The sequence below is a fragment of the Pteropus medius genome, unplaced genomic scaffold (genome assembly GCF_902729225.1).
Source record: "Pteropus medius unplaced genomic scaffold, Ma_sr-lr_union100, whole genome shotgun sequence".
Lineage (NCBI taxonomy): Eukaryota > Metazoa > Chordata > Mammalia > Chiroptera > Pteropodidae > Pteropus > Pteropus medius.
In genome coordinates, this window is record NW_024350923.1 from 3,753,256 (window position 1) to 3,778,903 (window position 25,648).

A 25,648-nucleotide genomic window follows, 5' to 3' on the forward strand; every position below is an offset into this window, starting at 1 on the left:
TACTGAGCCCTCTGTTTCTAATGACTTGCTCATGCTAAGAGATCCAACCCCAACAACAGGCCTTTGAAAGCACCTGTTTCAAGGAAAAAGCTCTGTTTTCCGATGGAATGATTATCACGCTCCATCAGACACAAACCCCAAGTCAAAACTGCCACAGTGTCTACGGCCATGCCACCCTGAACAAGCCGGATCCCGTCTGATCTCAGAAGCTAAGCAGGGTCGGGCCTGCTTAGTACTTAGATGGGAAACCACCTAGGAAGACCAGGTGCTTGCTGTAGGCATAAAAAATAAAAAATAAGGGATTGTAAGTTGACAAGGTCCTTGCAATCTGTGAGGTCGACCGAGGGTTGCCCTGCCTCAAAAAACAAAACAAAAAAAACCTGCCATAATTCCTCTGTTTCATGTGACAAAGATCCTGCACACACACACAGTGGGGCGCATGCACCCCTGTTTCAGGAAGCCCCACGCTCTTCCTGCCTGGGGCTCGTGGGCAGGGACACAGCCGACCAGCCGTTCCTGCAAGGGGCGCTGCTTCTGCTTGTGCTGGAAGTCACCTCCGTCGGCTCAGCAGGCGACAGGTGCGTGTAATTTTAACTGCTCAGTCCATGATTCGCCCTCGGCCTGGCGGCCCCGCCAAGCGTACGGGGCCCCGACGGGCTCTCACCCTGAAAGTCGTCCCCGACAGCAGCCAGGGACACCAGTCCTGGCCAAGTGAGACAGCAGGGACCACAGGAACCCCAGGTGACCCCCCACCCTGCGCTCCCAGCAAGTCCGTGTCGGCCACACACAGGGGACACGTCCTGCCACAGAGATGGGCCAGAGAGCCCGGACTGTGGCGTGGCCTGCGAGACTTCTGCGTGTTGCATCCTCAGGTCGGAGCAATCCTGAGAGAAACAACTGGAGAGGAAGCTTCAGAAAGACAGCTCGAGTCTTCAAAGGACAAGACCAGCCCTGCCCCCATCCAGTACCAGTGGAAGCCACCACCCACGAGCATGCCCGATCACGCATGTGCACGTGTAAATGCTTCGTGGGCATGAGTCCTGCCTCTACTCCAGAAACGGCAGGAAACAGACAGAACTTGCACACGTGAGTGATGGCGGTGGGGGGGCAGCACCTCGGAGCAAACACAGCTGGAAAGGTAGCTGGGCGCCATCGGGGGCTTGAATGCCTAGCTCCCCAGCACCCCCATTTGCAATCCTGGGCATCTCCCTAGAGCAGTGGTCCCCAACCTTTTGGGCATCAGGGACTGGGGCTCCCATGAGAATCTAACACCTGATGATCTGCGGCAGAGCTGAGGCGGTGATGCTGGCGCTGGGGGGGGCGGCTGCAGATACAGGTGAAGCTTCGCTCACCGCTCACCTCCTGCTGTGCGGCCCGGTTCCTAATAGGCCTCGGATCGGTACCGGTCCACGGCCCGGGGGTTGGGGACCTCTGCTCTAGAGCACTGACTGCCTCTGATATCTGCTGCCACTCTGACTCCCCGTCTAGAACATTCACCCCACCAGGCCATGGGTCTGTCCCTTGATGCTTTTCCAGCAGGAGGCAGCATTCGCTGAATGCAGAGGAATGCCGAGATGCTCACTGCCGGGAGCGGGGGGCGGGGTGGGGTCTGGGACACAGGTGACTTGACGGCAGCTCTGCTCAGGGACCCGTCCGGCATTTGCGGGAAAGGAGGCCGGGTGAGGGGCCAGTGGGGGAGCCATGGAGAGTGGGAGGGAGAAACAGAGGGGCGCTCTGACCCGGTGTGTCCTGAGTCTCCCCCAGGAGGTCCCAGCTCACGCTGGACCTCAGAGAGCTCCCACCTGCTTGGGGAGACGTGGCCCCTCACAAACAAGCCAAGTAGTGGTGACGGTGAGGACAATGATGATGATTTCGTGGCTGAGCGAGCACAAGCACTGGGCAGGTTTGGGAGATGCCATGGGCCCGGCCGGGAGAGGCCGCCTCCAGGCTGGACGTGCACGTCGCCCCTGTGGAAAGGAAGACCCTACCCTGGGTGCCCGCGTGGATGGAGGGGACCGGTCATCCCTGTATGGGAGATCACAGCATGGCTGGAGGTGGCCCCGGGCCTCCGAGGGAGGGGGGACGCAGCTGGGCACCGGGCTTGGGAGAGAGCCCTGGTGGGGAGGAGATGCTTGCGGGAGGACCCGCCCTGGGCCCTCGCGCACCCTTTGTCCGCCAAGAGGCACAGTCAGAGGGGGCGGACAGAAGAGCCCAGCCGTGTGGCCGTCACAACCACTTAGGGAGATGCGCGTCCTCGTTACTCTCACAGATACAGGTGCGTCTTGCGGCACAAGCCCCAAGAGCTGAGGCAGGTCAGAGGACGGGACAGCCTCGAGGGGCCGGGCGGCCAGCTGGGCAAGGGGCACAGAGGGGAACGTGCGGGGCCCAGAGGTAGGAACGGGGCCTGGTCCTGAGTGTGTAGCTGCAGCTTGTGAAAGGCTGAGTGTAGACTAAGGGCCCCCCCAGAACAGGAAGTTCCAACCCCCCAGGGCTCTAGATTTGGGAAGGAAATTAAGGAGGCTTAAGGAGGTGGAGAAGCAGGGGGCAGAGTGAGGGCAGAGGAAGAGTGGGGGCTGCACCCCTGGACCTCAGCCCGTGCCCATCCCTCCCCATCGCACGAGGCTCCAGCCTCCCTGGATGGACCCCCACCCCTGCCATGTGGGGAGAGGAGCCCAGGGCTGCTTCCTAGCAGGAGCCAGCCAGGGAGTGGCCCTGAGCCCACACTCACACGGGGAGCCACGGGGTGACGCCCACGAGTCACTTATGACAGCTACCAGCTGGTCACCTGAGGCTGGCCAGAACCTGATGTCCGGGCCAGCTGTCACAGATAAGGGGTTGGTCTGCACCCCTCCGTAACCCCCTCCATGTGCCGCTAATGCTGTCCTGATGAACCCCCGTTTCATCAGCTCAGCGTTTCCAGACCTTTGTCCTCCCAGCTCATCAAGGGGCCAGCACAGCTGCCCCGCAGAGTCCTTGTGGGGCTGGTGGGTGGGACACGGGAGCCTCCTTCAAAGGGAAGCAGCTCAGTGCCGGACCGAGGCCCCTTCTCTCGGCGCCCTCACTCGGCCTCCTGAGCCAGATCATGAACTTGGCCATGCCAAACGGAATCCTTTCTGCCCCTCAAGGCGACGCGGCTAAGCATAGCCCCGGCCGGCGCTCCGGCTCCCTAGCATCTGTCTTGGCCATTTCTGGTCTCCGGGCAAAACTCTTTGCAAGGTCACCATTGCTCTGTTGGGCATGTTTCTGAAGGTGGCGCTGACTGGGTGCTCGGTGGCAAACCTCGAGAGCCATGAGTGATGGCCGGGACTCCATGGCAGGAACGTGGGGACAAGTCTCCAAGCATGCTCAGGTCACCTCGCCCAGAGGTCAGCCTCCTGGCTCCTAGGGCGCTTCACCACTAAAGAAAATGCCAGAAGGGTCTGTCCTGGGCTCCAGGTAGGTCCCGAGAAGCTGCCACGATCCAAATGCACCTGCCACTCACTGGGAGTGTTTCCCACGCTCCTAGGAGGAAAAGTCAGCTGAATTCACACAGAGAACAGTCTCCACGTCCACTGTGGCAGAGGCTTCCCGGGGGTGAGGGTGTATCTGGCACACATCCCAAAGCCAGGGGCACCTCCAGACAGGCGGGCAGACGGCAGCGATGGTCTCGGCCCGGGTCGGCACTCGCAAAGTGCCACACTGAGCCACAGCGGGACGAGGGAGGAACCGTAGATGGAGGAGTCTGAGAACCCATGCGACTCCGTCCCCTCACAGAAGCCCAGCCGATTTACGCTTGAGAGCATCTTGCAGGAAAGGCCCTGACGCTTCCCAAGCGTGTCTGACCGAAGAATCCCAAACACCTGTAATTCTCCAGTCTCTCTCTAGGTCTCCTAGTGATTAGCTCCAAATGGCCCGTGGGTGTGCGCCTGGCTTGTCGCCACGGCCACCGCTCACATCCTCCCCACCCCCCAATACAGCGACGTCACCACCTTCAGTTTTAATTTTGGTCTCCGTTACCCCAGCAGGCAATGTTTCTATTCTGTCCGGTAGCCTGACACCGTCTCGAGGCGCTGACTGCAGATCGATTATAAAACTGGAAAACCAAAAGCCACCTACTCACTGTGTGACCCTGAGCAAGGTACTGTCTCCCGAACCTGTTTCTCATCCGCCAGTGAGGACTATGCCACAGGCTTCAAAATACCATATGGTGGGACAAGCCGCTGACGAGGTGTTTGGCATCATTAGCCATCAGGAAAACGCAAACCAAAACCACGAGACGTCACCGCACGCTCACGAGGACGGTTACGACGATTACAAAGGAAACGAAAAATTCCGAGTGTCGGCGAGATGTTGGAATCGGCACACGCGCGTCTCGATGGTGAGCACGTGCGTAAAATGGTGCGGACTGTGAAAACGGTCTGATGGTTTCTCCGTCGGTTAAACGTACCTTCCTGCACGACCCACCCATTCCCCGCCTACGTCCATACCCAGAAGAACTGAAAACAGGTGCTCGAACAAAAACTTGTACACGAACGTTCGCAGCCGCATTATTCACAATCGCCAGAAGGTAGACACGGCCCGAACGTCCAGCAACAGATGGATGGATAAGCGAAAAGGGTCCAGCCATGCAATGGACGATTACTCGGTCACAAAAAGGAACGAAGCTCTGACACACGCTACGACCTTGACGAACCCCGAAAACACGACGCTACACGAATAAGCCAGACACAAAAGGCCACACGTGTGCGTGACCGTGCACGCGAAATGTCCAGGAACGGAAATCCATGCAGACGGGCGGTAGACTAGGGGCGGTGGCAGGCAGAGGGGTGGGGAAATGGGGCCGATGACAGCTGGGTGTAGGCTCTGGGGGGATGAAAACGTCCCCGAACTAGACAGTGGCGATGGCGCGCAGCACCGTAAATGCACGAGATGCCACGGACCCGTACACCTTAAAATGGTTAAAATGGTCGACTTTATGCTGCTGCTGCTGTTTTTGCCACAGTGAAAAACGCAACCCACTGCTGTGGCAGGGAAGGAAGTGGTGCCGGCAACGTGTCCAGCGGCGTCAGCTGGACACGCGCGTCCCAACCTGCTCCTGGCGTGGATGGCGGCTGTGGTGATGAAGCCACCTGCTCAGCCCGCCAGAAACAAGGGTCTCGCCTTCAGGCTCAGAGACTGAGGGACAAGTGTCTTCGAACCCCCTTCGCGACGGGATCCCTCTAAAAACGATCATTTGTGGGGAACTCCAACAGGAAATGGCTACAACCTCCTCGGAGCTGTGTGGGAGAGGCGTCCGCCAGCCCCGAGTCCCCTTCACATTCCTGCTTGGAAGGGTGGCTTGAAACCCCGCGACACAGACACACATTTGTACCCTCCCCCCGCAAGGTACTTGGTGGCGGTCTCCCCGTGGGACCGTGAGAAGAGAAAAGGTGACATCGGCAAGCAGCGTGGTGACCAGAAGCAGATAAGGATCATCCAGAAGTTACCGGGACTGAGGGACGAACATCAGTAAGTTCCCTGCGATGGGGACAAATTTAAGTGCTGTATCATCAAGGGCCCCTCAGAAAAACACACCCACGAGCAAAGGCAAGTTGCCAAAGAACACATAGAGGACACACTTAAAGGAGCCCTAGAAAATCACGCAGAACAAGGCCACGTACGGTTCAGGGAGGCGGCCACGTGGTGCAAGGAAGTATCTGTTAATGCTGAGACATGAATGGCCGAATTCGGGACAGGGGTCACCCCTGGCTTCGACCGCAGCTGTAACGCGTCATGGCAGAAGCTGGGGAGTGGATATGGGAGTGCTATTTCTGTGTCATGACAACTTTGTATTTTGAGATCGTTCGAGACTCGTAAGAAGTCACAGGAGTAGTCCCTGGGGTCCCAGGCCCCCTCAGACTCCCCCGTGGTAACACCGAGCTTCACCACAGTACCCCCCACGATGCTGTCGACTCGGCCACGCACCTCCGTAAGGCCAGTTTGCAGGCCGGATTCTAGTTGGCCGAGTAACGGGACCGAGGCCCCCGTCTGATGCCCGCCTGCTGTGGGGACAGCCAGGTGGCTTCTGCCTGAAATTCAGGGCCCGAGGACAGCGGGCTGCACGACCCGCACCGAGCGGCTCCGTGCCCTCTGCTCGCCGCGGGGACGGCTCACCTCGATCTTGTCCGTCTTGGCGTCTCCCCAGTACACCTTGCCCTCTTGCAGGTCCAGGGCCAAGCCGTTGGGCCAGCCGAGGGAGGTGTTCACCAGCACGTGCCGCTCCTGCCCATCCAGGTCGGCGCACTCGATTTTGGGGTTTTCCCCCCAGTCCGTCCAGTACATGAGGCTGGAGAAGAAGCACATGTCCATGAGAGTGTCCACCTGTCATGCCCGCTGCATCCCCAGGGCTGGAGCGATGCCCGTCCCCATCACGTGGGAGGCGCTCAGGCCAACAGACGCATGAGCGCCCACCCGCCCTGCACACAGGGACACGGTACCCCCAGGGCGGGCTCAAGTGCACGGGGCCCTTGGGCTCGAGGGGCCGGCGGGGCTCATCTCTGTCCAGCAGGTCAGCGGACAGCAGATGCGTGATGAGGGGCTAGAGGGGCTGAGCGCCGAGAGGGAGGACAAGGCGGAGCGCGACCTTCTTCAAAGAGTTGAGGGACTCCCGTGCGCAAAGCAGGAGACACTTTCTCCGTAGCCCCGAGGGACAAATCTAGACCCTGGAATGGCTATTCCGGGGCAGAGGGTTCAGGACTGGAGAATCTGCTGCAGCCCCAAGTCACGGCCCCTCCTGCCCGGGACCCTACGATCTCACACATCTGGCTGCCAGCCCCGCTGCCCGGGGGTCCTCAGAGCTGGGAGGGACCTCGGAGGCGGCTTCCCCCACCCCCATCTCACAGAGGACGGCAGTGAGGCCCTCAGAGGCAGGGACTTGACAGAGTTCAGGGGTGGCCGAGCGGGGAGCAGCCCCCAAGCCATGGTCCCCTCCTGGGAGCGGGCAGCGAGCTGCCTCCTTGCTCCTCCCACCCTGGGGATCTGCTTCTCACCCCCGCCCACCCCCCTTGGGGGCCGGTCCCACCCTCCAACAGCCGACACAGAGCAGTGTCTGTGCCTCTGCCCCACCCTGGCCAGTCCCTTAACCTCCCTGGGCTTCAGCTTCCCCCGCTGCACAGCCGTGCTCATCCCACGGGTGACAGGAGGGAAAGGGTCATAGCGAGTAACGTGCCCGGCAGTCAGTGCTCAGCGGCCATCGCCACCGCTATGTATATGAGCCTAGAAATCACCGCGGGGACCGTTTCATTTCACAGACAAGAAGACTGAAACCCGGGAGAAGAAATGACTTCACCCGAGGGGTCCAGGGCTTTCTACAAAGTCCAGTTCCCCAGACAGCAGCAGGGACCTCCGAGAGCTTGTTTGCAAGTTCCCTGGCCCCACCCCGACCTCCTGAATCAGACTCGGGGAGCGGGGCCCAGCCACCTGCGCTTTAACGCTCCCTCCCCTGGGGGGTTCTGACGCAGGAGGAAGTCCCGGAGCCACGGTCCCTCTCACTTCTGTGGAGCTGGCTCCCAGCCCCAGCCTTACCCCATGACGGGGTGCAGCACGATGGCGCGGGGCTCATCCAGGTCCTCGGACACCAGAATCTTGCGGGAGGTGCCGTTGAGGCGTGCCACCTCGATGCGGTCAGTGCCCGTGTCCGTCCAGTAGAGGTTTCGGGCCACCCAGTCGACGGCGATGCCATCGGGGTCGTTGATCTCGGTGTTGACCAGCGTCTGTGCCCCCGACCCGTCCAGGTACGCCCTGCGGATGGCCCGCACCTCGTCGTCCGTCCAGTAGACGTAGCCCTCCAGCGGGTCGTAGTCGATGGCGATGGCGTGCCGGATGTCATCGACCTGCATCACGATGTCCGTGAAGTCCGGCGTGTCCAGCGAGATCCTCCGCAGGTCCGTCCGCCGGGCCAGCAGCAGCACCTCCTCGGCCCCTGCGGACACACGATCAGCGGGGTCAGAGGCCCCTGGCAGGACGGGAGACTGGGCCCAGGGTGGGCACAGCAGGGGAGGGGCTCAGCCAGGTCCCCAGGTGCTTCCTTGCAACAACAGGTGATGTTACGTGATCTTCCCACAGTCACTACTGCATCCTCGTAAGAGCTCTACGAGGCTGGCACCATCTTACAGATGAGAAAGCACAGGCAATGGAGAGGTTAGGCGACAAGCTGAAAGCCACACGGCCACCCGGTTTCAACCACCACACAACCAAAGAGCCGCCTCACGCCCAGCTCCCCCGCCCCTGCAAGCCCCTCTCCTGGCCACACACCAGCCCCGACTACAAGTCCTGCCTGGACACTGGGCTCCAGACCCCACTTGCTCACTATGCTCTTCAAAGCCACCTTGTACATGCTCACCCTCTGTGCCTCAGCTCAAATGCCACTTTTCCCCGAAGCCCTCGCCACCCCACCCACCCCACAAGGCAGCTTCATGCCCCGCAACAGCATCTAACACTGTACGGTCCGATTCCTTCCCAGATGGCCATCTCGTGGACACGGGTGTGAGTGCCTTGGGACAGGCACCCCAGGCTTCCTCCGTCACTCGGCGGTGTTAATGTCTGACTCTGTCATGGCTGGGATTTATCCGTGCTTCCAGGAGAAGGGGCGCATGGAGTCCTGTGTGGACTCGGGGACCCTGGGGTGCTCCCCGACCCTGACCCGGACACCTCCAGCAGCTGCAGTGGTCAGTCTGTGGCCCCTCCCCAGAGCTGGGCCATCATCCACGTGTTCATTCTGGCCCTTTCTGGTCTCAAGAACTCACAGAACTAAGAAGATTAGGCCCAAAGACCACCTCTTGCACCTTGGGGCCATTTGCTGGGGTTCATGGAAGGCCCACAATGGGGAAGGAGCCCCCTGAAGTCATGCAGCAGCCCCCTGGATGCAGACAGGAACAGAACCAGCCTGGCACCGCCCTCACACCCAGGCCCCCAGGCCTGGCCCCTGCAGCCACCTGCTGGGTCTCCTCAGTGCCCGGCCAAGCTGTAGACGGTCTCCCGCACCCCAGTGCTGGCTTCCCGCTACCAGGGCCGAGCCCACAGAATGGTGCCCTGCATTTCACTAAGGGCAGGAATGGTCCTGCCTCCCCTGCTCCCAGGCCCAGAGGTCACAATCCGATCTCTCCACTAGAGGGCGCACACGTAACAGCCACGGTTTCGCAAGCCCAGGGCCAGGACGGCCTGGGCGGCCTGGGCAGGCGGCAGGCGAGGAGGCAGGCGGAGCCCAGAAGGTTCTGATGTGATATATGTTGGCGGGAGGGGAGGAGAATTCTGAATTCCAACAGACTGTCTTCCTCTAGGCTCTATTCTCAAAATGTTCTGTTGACACCTGACCTGTCCTTCAAGGCCCAAGTCACATGCTTCCTCCTCCCCCAGGGAAGGTGTTCCTGCCCCACCTCCCCGGCTGACCACACACTCGCAGTCTGCCCCTCCGCTTGGGCACCACCCGTAACTGGCTCACGGGGATTCTGCACACGCCCCCTCGCTCTCGGCTGCTCCAGCACACGGCCACGCCCAGGGCGGGTGCCAGCACCCCGGGACAAGCAGGGAGAATTCAGGGCAGAAGCCTCCTGGCCCTGCCCCTGCTGTGGGATGTTGGGCACATCCCCAACCCTCACCGAGTCCTGGTTTCCTCAACTACAGAGAAGAATCGGCCTGACCCGATGGTCTCTGAGTCCCTGTCCAGTTCTCTCATCAAGCGGACCATGAACCAAACTGCACAGAGGGTTCTGGCTTAATCTGCCACCACGGGGCAGGCAGGTGGGGGCCCTGTCCCTGGGGGCATCTGCAAAACTTTCCAAACAGGCTGTCGGGCTCCCAAGCTAAGGCCAGGGCAGCCCCACTCTGCAAGACATCAAGACATCAAGAGTGTACGCCGAACCCCACTTGCTCTCAAGAGGCACTTCCACCCCTACCCCACAGAAAACGCCGGTCCCCGATGGGAAAACAGGTTCCGTGAACACTTAGGTCGCTGGAGCTGGCACGCACAGGAAGCCCGAAGGCGGCGTGCTGCTAGCTGGCTCGGCCACCCCACCGGCACCCTTGCGGGTAGCTACTTTTGGCCAGGCCCTGGACCAGGGACTGGGGGCCAGGGTGGACGAAACAGAAGTGGGGTCTGGCCCCCTGGTGCTCCATCGGCGACTCAGTGCTGGGAAGAAATGCTAGGGTATGGGAGGGGCTGAGACTGGGAGTCTGGCCTCCGGCTCCAAGGGCCTCTAGCACTCACGTGGCTGCAACCACACAGCAGATTCCAGCAGTGTGTGCCCAACGGGCACAGAGCCATCAGGGGCTGAGTATGCCCAGCCCCAGCCCCGCGGTAGCCAGGCCAATACAAAGCCTCGAGCACAAACCCCCGTCTGGGAACCCCATTATCAGCATCCCTTAGAATGATATCTCTGTGGCTGAGGCAGTGATTAAATGCTGAGACAAATCTGTGGGTGCTAATTGACTCCAAAGGGGCGGGGGGATCTCACACACTCCTTGGGCTACGGAGCCTTTGAGGTTTTTATTTGAGCTTTGCCGAGAAAGCTGAGAAAAACGCAGAAACCAGAACAGCGAGAGGGAGCCACAGCCCATCCCGCCGGCCTGAAGGTCTGAGCCGGCCGTGCCCGGCGGGGAGGCAGGGGGCGCGCGTCCAGAGCCAGGCCGGCATGGCAGCTGTGGGGCCTGCGCACGCTCGCCAAGGCTGCTGCCCACAGGTGACCCCCAAGGTGATTTGTAGCAAGGTCCGAGCGGCAGCCCTGGCCTCGGGTCACCTGGGGATGGGCGCGGGGCACTGTGCCCGGCCACGAGGAAGAGAGGCCGACCCCCTTCCTGAGACCGGCCAGGGAGCCGGGGTGGGAGTTTGTTTAAACACCAGGGAAGTAAACAGTTTAGAAACTTCACAGTTTGGCCGAACGGTTTTCCTTGGGGTTCTTTAAACAAATAGGCCGCCTCAGCGCTGCCCTGGGGCCTCATCCGTGGGCTCCTGACCGCGCCCCTTCCTCTCCCCACGCACACTCAGGACAGAAGGGCAGCCACTCTGCCTCGGCGTCAAGCGCGGGGCACAGGGCTCAGGGCACGGGGCGCAGGTCAGGGCCGGGCCTTCCTGGCAGAGGATGCTTTTTTCAACCCTGAAAAAGCAGATCTGAGGGGTGGCCTGATGTCATGGACCCGGCCAGTCCAACATCCTCCCTCCCTGCCTCAGCTGTCCAGACCAAGCCACACTCCGTCACAGGTGCGGGCCCTGTGCCAGGCCGGGGATCACACGGGGGGGCAGGACCCAGAGAAGGCAGCTGTGGCACATTGCCACAAACTGGGGGGCGGAACCCAGCAGAAGCTGGTTCTCTCACTGTCTGGAGGCTGGAAGTCAAAGGTTAAGGTGCTGGCTAGGGGCCGACCCTCCCTGCATCTTCCAGCTGCGATGGCTGCTGGCCACCCTCAACGTGCCTCGGCTTATGGCTGCTTATGACTCCAGTTTCTGCCTGTCTTTGCACGGCCATATCATCCCCTGAGTGTCTGTGCCTAAATGTCCGTCTTACGAGGCCACCGGTCATTGGATTTAGGGCCAACATAATTCAGTATGACCTCATCGTAACTTGGTTACATCTGCCAAGACCCTCTGTCCGAGTTAGGTCCCATTTGCAGGTTCCGGGGGGTTGAAACTCCAATACGTTGTTTGGGGGGATATAATTCAACCCACAACAGGCGGGGAGCAAAGGGTGAAAGGAGAGGTCCCACTGAAGGGCAGGCAGGTGCGGGGAGGGAGCCCGGGCAGAAGGCATGGCGTGGAAGCTGGAGAGCGTTGGGCTGTCTGCAGGTGGGGCGCACAGGAGTGGGGCTGACCTATCAACGCCTCCCACTGGGCCTGATCTGAGCTCAGAGACTGAGTGGCCACCTCGCGTTTGAGCCGCCCCGTAGGCGGCAGCTCTTCCTTGAGTACCTTCTGCATGCAGGATGCCAGGGCGATCGGGGCCCACCCCCGTCTGCAAGGAAGCCGGGGCACACGGCATGCTGTGTGTACAGCAGGGGCCCATCGCAGGACAAACACGCTACCCTGGAACAAAAGCCCGGCAGGAAACCATGTGGGTGTCTGCAGGCGTTATCTCTGGCCGCTCCCCGGTCCCCTGCTCGTCCCCAGCAGGCGTCTGCATACGTTTTTCTGGGAAGCGCCAGGCGGTGCACAGCCTGGGCTTTGCGAGAACCTCGACCGTCTCTGTTGCTATAGCTCGACTCTGCCGCGTATGACGCGTAAGCAGACGATGACGCGTAAGCAGATGCACGCGCACGAAACTTCACGTTTGGACGCCGAAGTGTAAATTTCCTCTCTTTCCCCAGGTCGCAAAAGTCTGCCTGTGACTTTCTCTGCAACCATGTAAAAATGTAAAAACCATCCTTAGCTCGCGGGCTGCACAGAAACAGGCGGCGAGCCGTTTGGCCCATGCGCAGTCGCGAACCCTCACGGGAGAAGCACGTGTGACTTTCACAGCATTAGAAAGTGAATCCTGATCATGGGAGGCACTGTGTACAGAGGGAGGAGGAACTCAGCCCAACTGCTGGTCCTCCCCCCTGGATCTTCCTATAAACCTATAAAACTGCTCTTGAAAATAGTCTGCTAACTTTTTAAGTGAAAAGGCATATAAATCAGCAAGAAAAACACTCAAACCTCGGCAATAAACAGGCAAAGACCACAAACACAAGTGAACAGAAGACACAACACAGTAAATAAAATGCGACTTGGGTACCTTCGAGGTAATGTGCAAAGAGAAGCCAGTCCATCGCTCCCGACTCAGGGGAGGTGGCGGGGGGGCGGGCAGTTAATACTCTGTGTGGGTGCAGCATGTCCCTGACTCCCAGGGGACTGAAACCAAGGCACACTTCCCGGATGGCAATGTGGCTCAGGCACCCTCTGACCCAGCAACTTCCCCTCCCCGAGAACCCGGCCCGAAGCAGCGGCTAGAAATGCACACGGATTCCTGGTCACAGAGAGTCACCATCGCGTCACGAAAACCGGCAAAACCCAAACCGAAGAACCTGTAAACAACCTCAATGTCCCACGACACTGAACACCATGGAAAGGCAGGTGCCGGGAGAGGCTGGCGTGGGAAACGCTCCGGAAACCATCCCCGGGAACAGCCAGACGTGGCGCCGCACACGAGACACGACAGGTCGTGCAGACCCACGCACGACGCTCGGATGCGCAGAGCAAAGGCGGACCAGAAGCACGGCGGATCGCCGGCGGCAGCGACCGCTGGGTGCCACAGCTATGGGTGGCTTTTATTTTCTCCATTATTTTTTACGATGTTTTCCTCTGCCCGGTGAAAACAAATGTCACTTTATAACGAGGAGGAAACAAAAAACAAAAAAACACAAGACTTGAAAACATGAGTTTATCAGCTTAGAGGATCTTGAGGTCCAGATGGGGAGGCGGGTCTGGACTTTGGGGATGGGGCTTTCTCACTGGGCGACCCAGGGAATGAACGACCCGGCGTGCTGTGAAGCCGCTGCTCGGGGGAGACCCGATTATGTAGCCTCCGGGGTGGAAGCTGTGGGAGGGAGGAGCAGCAGAAGCGGGGCACGGGGCAGAAGGACATGCAGCCCTGACAGCGTGGGGGAAACCCTGCTGGCAGGTCGCCCAGGGAGGGGGACCCGAAGGTCCTCACAGATCATTTCTTCCACACGCCAATGTGGGAAAAGGGATTTTTTGCAATGAGCAAAATAACGCCCCATCCCAGGGTGTGGACCGACCACTTCAGCACAGACGAAAGAGGAAGGGCCCCCAAGCCCCCTACCCCATCACCCAGCAGACAGAGCAGACGTCATCACCGTACCCCGCGGAGCCAACTACAGCTCCAAGGTCGCAGCCCGCCGTGGGAAGGACGGCCCTGCCTCCAGCTCCAAGGTCTTCCTCAGCCCTGTCTCCCCTGGGCTGGCCCCGCAGAAGGCAGAGCCGACTTTGGCCACCTCTCGAGCCTGGAGCCAGGTCCCAACACGGGCCACTTGTCCAGTCCGCAGTTTCTAAGGTCATAAACAGCTTCGCAGCGGCAGGCAGCTGGCTTATTTTTGTTTTTTAGCAATTGATTAAGTTTCTCCACTGCCCCCTGGGGTAAGTGGTTGGACAAACACTGAGACCACAGCCCAGCATCCTGGCCCAGGAAACCGCACAGAGTGACCACAGGGTCACAAGGCACAGAGGAAGTGGCCAGGCCGGGCGCTGGCTCCACTGGAAACCTGAGGCCTGAGCAGCTGTCCACCCGCACAGCCCACCCCGGGCCTCCCAGCGAGCAGGCAGGAAGGCTGCAGACTCAGAGGCCCCCATTCCCACCAAACCATGTCCCGGGGGGAGCAAGGAGGGGACGAGGGGAGGCCCCTTTTGGTGCAGTCACCAGAGTCGCTCCTGCTCCACCGACAAATGCTCCTGAGGGCGACTAACAAACCCTCCCAGCTCTTCTCCTGGGCCTGACGTGGGTCTCGTGGGAAGCCAGAATCCCTCCCTCTCTCTCTCCCTCCCAGAGGGGCTGGGGGGCGGGGTGTGTCTGAATGGGAGGCCTGAGCAAACATCCGGTCAGGACCACTGAGAAGGGAGGGAAGCAAACAAGCCCCCTCGGTCGGAATCAGAGGTAAAGGGTGGAAAAAGACCCTGTGAGTCTCTCTCTGATGATGAGCTGGCAGCCCCAGGCATCGACCCAGCTCATTCTGGGGTCTGGTCACCACCCCCAAGGCACATGGAACAGAAGGGGGCAGAGGCACAAGGGCATGGTCAGAGGGACCCAGGCAGGGAATCTGCAGCCATCGCTAGGTCCAGAAAGGGCATGAGGGGCGTGTGACCCGCCAGGGCCGGGTGGCTGTGGACTTTCTCTGGGCCCCACGAGCCCAGAACTTGACTCTGAAGCAAAGGGAGCCATCTGAGCTCCAGGGACATCTGGGGCCAAGCTCGAGCTGAGCTCAGGCTACAGGAGCAAGGGGGACAGAGAACAGGCTGGGGGGTGGGGAGGGAGGCAGGACCCGTGTCAGCGGTGGCCACAGAGGACACAGGACATCCACACGGAGCTGGCCGCAACCAGAGGCGTCGTCCAGACTTCCCCCACAGCCCCAGAGGGCAGTCTGCTCTTTCTAAGAACATGGCACGCTCCCCTCCCCTTTTATTCGATTTAAAAGTTAGTCTTCAGGCTGAGGCACAAAGGGGCACATGCTGTGTGGTTCTATTTCTATGACGTTCTGCAACAGGCAAGACTAATCCTTGGTGACAGAGTCAGGGCCGGGCGTCTGCCACAGGCGGGCAGGGGTGGGGAGGGTTTTCAGGTCGTAGAAGCTAGAAAGCGTCTGTACCAGGACTACCGTGCCGGTTACACACGTTCACACGACTGTCAGGCTCACCAAAACGTCCACTTAGAACCTGTGCACTTTATCGTCTGCTAGTTATACCTCGATGTCCGAGAAGAAAAAAAAAAAGTTACTGCTCAGGCTTGTCACACCATTTCCTGGGACTGTGCAATCTGATTTTCTTGCTATTAAACGTTCACGGTCCACGGCTGAGAACAGCAGCTGCCTTCTGTTTGCAGAGTCGACGCCAATCACAGCCCAGGCGGCGGCCTGGGCCACAAGGGCCTCCTTTCTTTTCCCTTTGACCTACTTCCCTGATAAGTGACAAGACAGCCAGACTGGGAACAAACGCACCCCTTATTCCTCGGCCCGGAGCCTCGGCTAATCCGCCCGGACAGACGGGTGGATGTGAGCGGCTTTAAGACGTCGCCCAGTTGTCAGTCTGCCCGTCAGGCCCAACAGCGCCGCCTCTGCTCCCCGCCGCCGCCTCCGCCGGCCACATCCTCGCCATCGTTTTGTTTCCCGACCCTGTGAACATCTGTTAAAACTACTTCTTGGCGAGGTGTGGCAGGCAGACCCGTAAATCACGATGTCCGAGCCTCCCGCCGCCCTGACGGCGGCCTCATCTGGAAAGGCCTGGGTGGGGGACAGGGAACCGCCCCAGCAGAGCTTGGCCACCCCGGGCGGCGAAGCCTCGTGGCCTGGACACCCCCATGAGCCACCTGCCCAGGTCGGTCAGGCCCCGCGCAGGGGGGCGCGCAGCCCGGGAGCCCCAGTGATGAGGAATGTCAAAGACAACAGGGGGACACGTCCCACTAAGAGCCGCCCACAGAGAGAGCTGGAGCGAGGGAAGCAGCAGGCTCCTTGGACAGTGGTGGCGACTCCCAAATAAGGCCCCGCTACTGCTGTTTTTAGCCCATTCCACATAATTGGAAAAACATGGGGAAAACCAAAGCCAGCTGGGCGCCTCGGTGGGAGCGGCTGATGCCGGGGGCGGGGAGGCCGGCGGGCGCGTGGGAGTGTGGCCCGGCCAGGCAGGGCTCCTTGTGTGCTGGCTTCCCGGGGCGAGGGTCACTCAGCTCCCTGGTCCCACAGGGACCCACAACTCGTCCCCCAGCCTGGCCTCCCCGAGCCCCTGGCAGAGCTGGGCCCAGGAGGGGGCCACTTGTTGTGACTTCCTTCCTAGTTTCAAAACCTACAAGACCTTCTCCAAGGCCACTTCAGGAGGGGCTGGGGTACCTGAGACACTGCACCCCCAAGCCCAAAGGGAGTCCTGAGTCTCACGTCCTGTCTGTGTGGAACCCACACAAGCATCCCGGACAGCACCTGACCCCCCAGTCGTGGTAAGTGAGAGATACCCTGCTCTCCCCACTTTGTGGGCAAGGAAATGGCTCAGAGAGCTGACGTGATCACCCCCTTCCACTGGGCTGTGGCAGTAAGAGGCCCACCCCCATTTTATCTTCCCCTTCTGGGGGGACACTTACACTCCCCTGGGACACCACACCCCCCAGATGTTGGAGTCCAAACATCACCACCACCTCAGCCTCTTCCTTCGAGGAAGGCACCAACTCCCTACACAGGGCAGGCTTCCTTCCATTCATTCAAAATCAAGAAAAAATAGGATTCTCACAAGTCACAAAAAATGTCTTCATTTTCAACTGCATGAAGCAGATGCCTGGAGTGTGAGCCCCAGAAATCCGAAAGCCATGACTAAAACCATGGCTTTAAACTCTGAGATGCTTCTGGCTGTGCTGGTGGCTCTGGATCCGCTGCCCATCGGGCCACTTTGGGTGTCACATGTAGATTCAGCCTCCACTGGATGTGACATAAGAGTCTGAGGAATTATGACACAGCCAGGCCCCTGCCCCCCATCCTAAATCTCCCCCAGGCCAACACCGGCCTTCACCCTACGGGACGAGGAGTCACACGCACAGCCCACCCTGGACACACACCTCCCCCCCTGCCCAGTGCCCACCCGGCCATGTGAGGAGGGTGCCACCCTTCACCTCTGCCCAGCCCCGCGTGGCACCTCTGTATCCACTTCTGATTCCAAATATTCGGAGAATTGCTCTCCTGAATCAAACCAGATTGCCTGCCTGGCTTCAAGTTCAAGATCAAATTCAAGCCCGCCTCCGACGTATCGGGCAGCCTTCTCCCAAGAACCTCACGAATCAGATACTATTATCATCCCTTTTGATGGGGGAGGAAAGCGAAACACAGAAAGGCTGAGTCGTTTGCCAAGAGCGCACAGCCAGAACACTGAGCTAGGGCACCGTGAACAAGGACTGGACGCAGAGAGCCATCACACAGCTGAAGATGAGGGGCTTAAAATTCGGGGTTTGCCTGCAGCTGAATTTCTTCACTGCCACCACAGCCGTGTTAGCGATCCTGAATGTCGCTTCTGCCACCCCCTCCTTCCGAAAGAGCGGAAGCTCCCCCGGCACAGCCCCGTTCTCCACCTCCACCCTCCAACCCGCGGCCGCCTCCTGGCCCTCACCACGTGGTCTCTGTTCTCCGCCTGCCTGGGACGCCGACTTCGCCGGTTCCACGCCAAGAGGAGATCCCCGAGTGACCCCAGGGCCTCCTCTGCCAGCGCCTGAATCCCATCCTCCCAGCAGGCCCCCCGACTTCAGGAGACTCCCCTCGCTATCTCCGGGCGGTTTGCACAGTCGGCACCCTGCCCGTGGTTAGCGCTCAAAATCCACATGCCGCGTAGAGTTACGTCCACCGGATTCAAAGCGGCTGACGCACGGACGCCGGCAGCCCGGACGGGCGGCACGAAAATAAAGCAGCGACCACGCTCAGGTGACACAGGATTGCGGCCTTTTCATCAAACCCTTTCCTTTAACGAGATCTTTTGCGGCAAAGAATCAGCAGGGGAGGGCGGGAGGCACAGCCCACAGCCCAGCCTGCAGGCCCGGCGGGAGCCTCGTGACACCCGAAGCCCTCGGCCGCTCCGTCCCGTCTCTGACTTACTGCGTCGGTCCCCTAAACAGACCGAAAGTCCTTCGAGGACAGAATCTCACTCAGCCCGGGTGCCTCTAAATGAAGGAATATGGAGATATTTTAGAACCACCTAGAATTTCTAGAAAGCCTTCTAGGTGAAATGCCTCTGAGAAGCTTCTGGGTTTCTTCCTCAACACATGGAAAACTCCGTGTCCCCTTTCCCGCTCCAGCTGCCCGCAGCACTTCGACTTCACAGGTCCAAGGCAGGGAGCGGCAGCAGCCCCCGCAGCCCCCAGAACCAGCCAGTCCTGAGTGGGAACCCTTCCTATAAAAACACAGAACCCAGCGGTCACATTCTCATGCAAAGCAAGAAACCCTCACATCCCTCGTCCCCGCAGGAGCTTGTCCCTCCTTTTGATGGAATACTCAGGGCAGGACATCTGTAGCGAAGCAGAAAGAGGTCCCCGAGCTGCCTCTGTGCAGCTGCCCCCACTCAGGCTGGCCCCCCAGAACGGCAAGAAAAATGTGTTTCTTCTGTGCACTCAGCATTCTCCAGCTGAGTTATTTGTTAAGTGTATCCTCTTAGTGGTGGTGGGGGGATGAAACCAGTTCATACAAGACCAGGGAACATAGCCCAGAACCCTGAACCCTGTGGGAATCTGCTGGCTTGGGTCTCAGCTGAAGGCTGCCAGGTGCTATGGATCACTGTACCCCCCCATCCCACCCCAGCTTCCAGCAGGAAGGACAGGATTTGCTGCTAATCCAGCGTCCCACCACGGAGCTTCCAGCAGCCCCCCCCATGCCACCTCCTCCAGGAAGCCCTCCCACTCCAGGCTGCCTCCTCTACTCTGCCGTGCCTTCACCCCCAGCAGAAGAGGGAACCCCAGAACCGCTCATGTAACGCCGCCAAAGGGCTCAACCACGGGCACAGGGGGAAACGTTTCCAAGGGCTCAGACAGTCCAGCTATTGGGCCACGGGGAACCAGAAACGAGGCGGGGGTCCAGGAGAGCCCCCAGCCCCAGCCTCCTCTGGCTGGAAATCAGCCCTCTCCCAGCGGAGGGTGGCGGGGGAGAGCTCTTGGACCACGGAGGCAAACCTAGGCCTCCAGCGGACCTGCCCCAGCTTCCTGGGGCCTGACGAGACGAGAGGCCAACAGCACGAACGGCCACAGCCGCCATGTCCGGTGCACCTACGACGAACACGCCGGCCACTCTGCACAGAGCTTTCCATTCCTGTCAACGCAAGCGGCCCCCACAGCTTCCCTGCAGGGGGGCAGCCTGTGACCCCACCTCACAGGTGAGGGAGGGAGGCATGCAGTGACAAGGCCCCAGGCACCGTCCACCCCCAGATGGCCAACAGCCCTTTTCAGCCCAGGGTGGCCTGGGCACATCCTTTCTGAAACTCCAGGCTTCTCCAGCTGTGTGACTTCACTGGGCCGTGACTCCAGGATTCTATTAGGGTCCACACCCCATTTTTGCCCAAACCCCAATGCATGAGAGGGCCCCACAGGGCCCCTTAACAAAGGCGACAGGCACAAGTGCCCCTTTGGGGCAAAATGCCCGACAGCACTTCTGCACAATGGGGGGTTGTGTCCATCCTCCCCTCTTTCCCCAAATGTCCACGTGCAGCTTGGCTCAGGACACCCCAAGTGAGCAGAGATGGCGACCACACCTGCATCCAGCCACACCCCACACTCTCCCAGAGCAGACGTCACAAAACCATTCAACACAGGGCTCAGCCGGGCACCACCGTTTATGGTGGCAACAGACACCTGGTCCAGATCCCTCCTAGTCCAAGGCCAGGCCCAAGCCAGCTCCCTCCCGGCAGCAAACACAGAGAACAGAAACACCCAACGGGGGAAGGTGGCTCGAAGATACGTCCACTTGATAAAACGCTCCGCAGGCACCACAGCCGGTGTCCACTTGATAAAACACTCCACAGGCACCACAGCCGGTGCTTTGAAGCGTGCATGCAAATCGCAAATGCTCCTGCCACGATGCCGGGTGAAATGCACAGACAGACATGGAAAAACGGCAGACACCGAAATAGCAAGAGACCGCCCCGATTTCCCTTCGGTTTGTCTCCAGCACCCCAAGCGGGACTGGCTACGTCCTTCGCAGAAACCACTGCCAAGCGAAAAGGTGGAGGCCCTTCGAAAATAAGTCAACGGTTCAAGTCAGCGACCGTGGAGCTCTCCCCGGTGGAGCTTTTGAAGCCGGGGTACCCCCTTCTCCAGGGAGGGGCAGGGGTACCCTGCAAGCTCCAGAAGGGAGTCCAGGGCCAGCCCACAGCATGTTAGCGCTCAGACCACCTGCCTCCGAGCCACAGGCGGCAGCAAACCCAGGCCTGTGGGAGCCAGGAGGTTCTACCTTCCAGAACCCGCTCTGCCGCCTGCCGGGGGGACCCCAGACAGACGGCCTACTTCGGTTTTCTCATCTGTAAGGTAAGAGCATTAATCCAACCTGGTCGAGCTGCTCCTCGCCCCTGGTGTCTACCATCCACCCTGAACCCACTCGGTCTGAACCCCTGGTACCGCGGAACCGCTCGAGGCCACACGCCCGGCCCTCCTGCTTCTCCCCCTGTCACCTTCAAGGCCAACACGAATGGTGAACAGCAGAGGACCCAGAAGGGACATGGAGCCGGGCTCCCGGCACACTCCCCTTTCTAACGCTTAATAATGAGCCACCTCACTGGTGTTGGGTCACCCACATGTTCCAGCCCAAGTGCAGTGAGCCCCAGGAGACAGGGCTCCTGTCTGTGCTGCTCGCTGCGGGACCCCCGTGCCCGGGAACAGTCCCTGGCACACAGTAGGGCTCGATAAACACTGCCGAGTGAGTGAATGAGGTGCCTGCCCTTCCAGTGGTTTCTAAGGCAAGCTCTGAATAGCCAAGGACTCGCTCTAAAACATCCCTGAGGACTGGGCCAGCCTCGCCCCGGTCCCAATGGAGGCATGTTCCCTTAATGGCTTCCCCATGAGCACAGACCCCTCACGGTCACTTGGGAAGGTAAGAAAGAGGCTCTCTGGTGTGACAGCCAAGTCTTCACAGAAGCAGAAGCCCTGCCAGGGAGCAGAAGAGACCCCAGCCCTAGCACGAGCACAGGCCCACCCACAGCCCCTGGCCGGCCGACAGCAGAGGGACCAGGAAACCGCCCTGAGTCGAGACCTAGGTCAGGTGACAGACCGGCAGCCGTCAGCAAAGGAGACAAAAGTGCCTCCAATGGGCTACTCACCTCAGACCCTGCCCCAAAGAACCCCCGCCGTGGGGCCCATGGCACAAGCCAGCCCACCCAGGAAGCCCCCTGCCCTCCCTCCAATATCCCCAAGTGGGACTGGGCCCAGGGGCAGCTACTGCCCGACCTCTCTCTCTCATCCCCTCGCTGGCCGGGCCCGAGTCCGTCTCAGTCCCGCCCAGCTGTGCGGGCCCCGGGCACCCCTGGGGACAGGCCGAGTCCCAGACTCGCACCGCTTCTGCAAGAGCACACCTGAACCTGACACCTGGAAATTCAGAGGCTCAGACACCACCACAGAGGTGGTGAGTCCTTGAAGTGCCAAGTGCCGGAAAATTAAGGGGGAGAATTAAAAGATGGTAAAATACCCAAAGAGAAAGAAAAAAAAAAAAAAAAAAAGGTGTGTGGGGGAGGGGAAACAATGGACTTAAAGACTGCGTTCTCCAGTTACATGACCTCGGGGGGTCGGGGGTCGGGGTCGTCCCGGCATGAAGACCCACAGGATGGGCCGGGCAGAGCCCCCTCCCGCCAGGCAGCCCCGCCGGCGCCCCGTCTCACCTGCCTTGCACGTCTTGCCGTTGTCCTGGAGCTGCACGCCCGTGGGGCAGGCGCACGTGTAGAAAGGCTCCCTCGGGGACAGCAGGCACAGGTGGGAGCAGCCTCCGTTGTCTTCCTCGCACTGCGTGTGGACTGGGAAGCGGGGCGGGGTGAGAGAAAGTTCCAGAGCAGGGCCCTCGAAGCCCCGCACCCGTTTCCAAACAAGCGGCACCCCACGTGCTCTTCCCCCCGGAGCCCCAGCTTGTCCCTCTGCTCACATGCCATCCTCACGCGGCACCCCAACCCACCTCGTCAGATGGGCTGCAATCTTCCCAGTTTCTCCCAGCCGCCCTCACGGCCCAGGTGTGGGCGTACTCCCGCACTGTCCCCAGGCCCCGACCTCCCACAGGTAGCCCTCATCTCCTTCAGGGCCCCTCAAAGGACACCTCCTCCACGGAGGCCGCCCTCAGCTTTCTCTGGTGGCATCTCAGGACCCGCCCACGCGGTAATGACAGGTGACTCGCGATGGCGGGCTCCTGGAGCAGAGGCCCATTTTATCTTTGTGACATGCTTGGGCCCTACAGGCTCTGCACGAATGCTTGGTGGCCATGCCTGTCACTGGGCTGAGCCCCGCCGTGCCGATGACAACGCTTTTCCCGAGCCCTTCCACAATGAATACACCGCTCCACTGAACAAACACTTCCGGTGCCTCACTCCGCCCATGGCTCAGTGGGGTGCAGACCCCCTGAAACGCAGAGTACCGACCCCACGGGTTAGGCGAAGCAGACTCGCTGGTGGGGCCTCTCCCCTCCCTGTCACCGCCTTGGGCATGGCTAGATACCCCTGCCCTGGTCCTCATGGGAGCAGGCGAGCCTGGGGCCCTGGTCCCCTGTCACAGGAGCCCTGAGTCTGCAGTTTCCAGACTTCCTCCATCAGGAACCCCTGCCGTGACCCTAACGAGAACCCCAAACGGAGACCCTCGACTGGGTGCAGCCTTTTCATTGGTAATTATGTAACTTCCACTGGGCCTTGAAAGTGGGGCCACCAGCCTTGGGGATCTCTCTGCCACCGCCGGGGATGCTGGGGCAGGGCCCACCTCAGGCAGCCCCTGCACTGCTGGACAGAGGGGCCGCTCCCTGCCTCGCCCAGTCCAGCCCAGTCCAGCCCAGTCCAGCCCAGCCTGCCCCTGCCCTCCGCACACACCTCCCACAGGGAGGACGCTGCCCCCGCCGTGACTCACAGTATGGCTGCCGCTCCGGGCTGAGCACTTGAATGTCCATGGGCGAGTAGAGAGCACCGAGAATCTCCCTCCGCTTCTCCCCCGTCCTCTTGTTACAGGCGTGAATGGAGCGGGTCTGCCAGTCGGTCCAGTACAGAGTGTCCCCAGAGAGCGTCAGGGCAAAGGGGTGCGTCAGGCTGCCCTCCACCACCTTCTGCCTGCAGGTGCCGAAGGGGAGGGAGAAGCCATCAGGGCCCCCTCGGGCCCTCAGCGCCCAGCTTTCGAAGCTTCCACCGTAGCTGTGATGGGGCGGAGCGAGACCTGTGACCCTAGACCCAGCGGGCCTCCCGCCTCCCTGTCAGTGACACCCCCCCACCCCCCACACACACACATCCAGCTGCTCCCCGTCCAACCTCTGTGAGGAACACTGGCTGCTGGCAAAGTGCCCCAGACAGAAGACGGAAGGAAGAAAAGTGGCAAGGAGGAAGCCACCCCTGGCGACGGCAACTGACCAGAAGCACACCTGTCCTGCCCCGATGCTTTAACGACTCAATCCAGGTCAGACCAGATGCACCTGCTCATCCCTGTGATGCCAGCCATTTATAATTTCAGAGTCAATTAAACTTGAGATCAACACAGAAAAAAGATTTTCTCTTCTACGTACTTCCGACGCCCAACAAACCTGAGCAGCTAGTCTCACACGTGACAACCTTCTTAATGACCCTCCCCCAATCACGACAGGTAGGCTCCCTGAGGGCGGGGGCTGCCGGGGGGTCGTCCCCACGCCCTGGGACCACATCTAGGAGAGAGAAACGCTCAAAAGGTGTCACCCAACCAAACGCTCACGCTCTTTCTTGATCATACCTCACATAACCTCTTATTTTCTCGATGTCAGTGTTTTAAAAAATGTATCGAGGTGAAATTCACAGGACACAAAATCAGGCATTTCAAAGTGAATGATCCAGGGTTACGTAGCACATTCACGATGCTGGGCCACCACCTCTATCCAGTTCCCAAACATTTCCGTCACCCCATAGGACAACCCCGACCTGTTCAGCAGTTACTCCCCATCCTGTCACCCCCTGGAAACCAACACTCTGCTCTCAGGATGTGCTTATTCTGGACATTCTGTATAAATGGAATCCCGTGATATGTGATCTTCATGACTGGTTCCTTTCACTTAGCAGAATGTCCTCAAGGTTCATACGTGAAGCATGTGTCAATGCTTCTTCCTTTTTATGGCTGAAGAATATTCCTTTGCACAAAGAAAGCACATTTTGCTTATCCATCCATCATTCGTCCATTAGTGCAGCGGTCCCCAACCTTTTGGGCACCAGGGACTGGGGCTCCTATGAGAATCTAATGCCTGAGGATCTGAGGCAGAGCTGAGGCGGTGATGCTGGCGCTGGGGGCGGCTGCAGATACAGATGAAGCCTCACTTGCTCGCTTGCTAGCCTGCCACTCGCCTCCTGCTGTGCGGCCCTGTTCCCGTCAGGCCACAACCAGTACCAATCCATGGCCCTGGGATTAGGAACCCTTGCTAGTGGACACTTTGGTTGTTTCTGCCTTATGATTACTGTGGACAGTGCAGCTACGGACATTTGTATACAAGTATTTATTTCAACACTGATTTTTAATTCTTTTAGGTATATACCTAGGAGTGGACTTGCTGGGTCATATGTTAATTCATACGTTTACACTTAGAGGACGCTCCAAACTTTCTGATGATGTTGACAGTTTTCCATCAGAGAAGCCAGAGACCCATCATTTCTTGGGCTGCTCCACCTCCCCAAGGCCTGCCTCAGCCAGAGGTGCCATGAGAAGCTAGAGCCAGGCCTCAGTGTATCCCATCCACCCTCACCCCTCCTCTCAGGATGCCCCCTCCCCTCTGGGTGCAGCTCCAGCCACATCCCCTCTGCCTCCTGTCAGATCCAAGAGCTCCTGGCACAACAGCCTTCACTGTGTCCAAGCTCTGTGCCTGGAGCTTACGTGCACGACCACATCAGACCCTGCGAATACCTCTAGAAAGTACAATTACTACCCCAACTCACATGTAAGACCCCGAGGCTCAGAGCAATGAAGTGACCCAGCCATGGTCACAGCTGAGAGGAAGCTGGGCAGGCCCAGCTGGCTCCAGCACGTGCTCTCTTTACCGGGAGACCATACTTCCATTTGCATAGCCCTGGGCACGACCTTAAGAGTGATGTACGTAAAAGAGAGGCTGGGAGTGGACCCTGCGGTCACAGCACCTGGGTTACAACCCTGGCTCTGTCTAGCTGTGTGGCCTTGGGTGAGTTCATGTGCCTCTCTGTGCATTACTGTAATAGGAGATCATAGTAACAAATACTTACTGGGTTGGTGTGAGAATGAAATGAACTGGTAAAATGTCCCGAGAAATAGCAAGTGCTAGGGAAAGGTTA

At 59.7% G+C, this 25,648-nt stretch overlaps 1 protein-coding gene and 1 pseudogene across 1 annotated transcript in view; one reads left to right on the forward strand and one right to left on the reverse strand.

The window, feature by feature from the left end:
* The window catches only part of LRP5 (LDL receptor related protein 5), a 97,864-nt gene that overhangs the window by 36,245 nt on the left and 35,971 nt on the right, over nucleotides 1-25,648 (reverse strand). Inside the window, 4 exon segments of the mRNA XM_039840636.1 lie at nucleotides 6,133-6,304; nucleotides 7,543-7,939; nucleotides 22,031-22,162; nucleotides 23,250-23,527. Coding sequence (XP_039696570.1) covers nucleotides 6,133-6,304; nucleotides 7,543-7,939; nucleotides 22,031-22,162; nucleotides 23,250-23,527 — 979 coding nt within the window.
* Nucleotides 159-281, forward strand: LOC120584902 (uncharacterized; annotated as a pseudogene).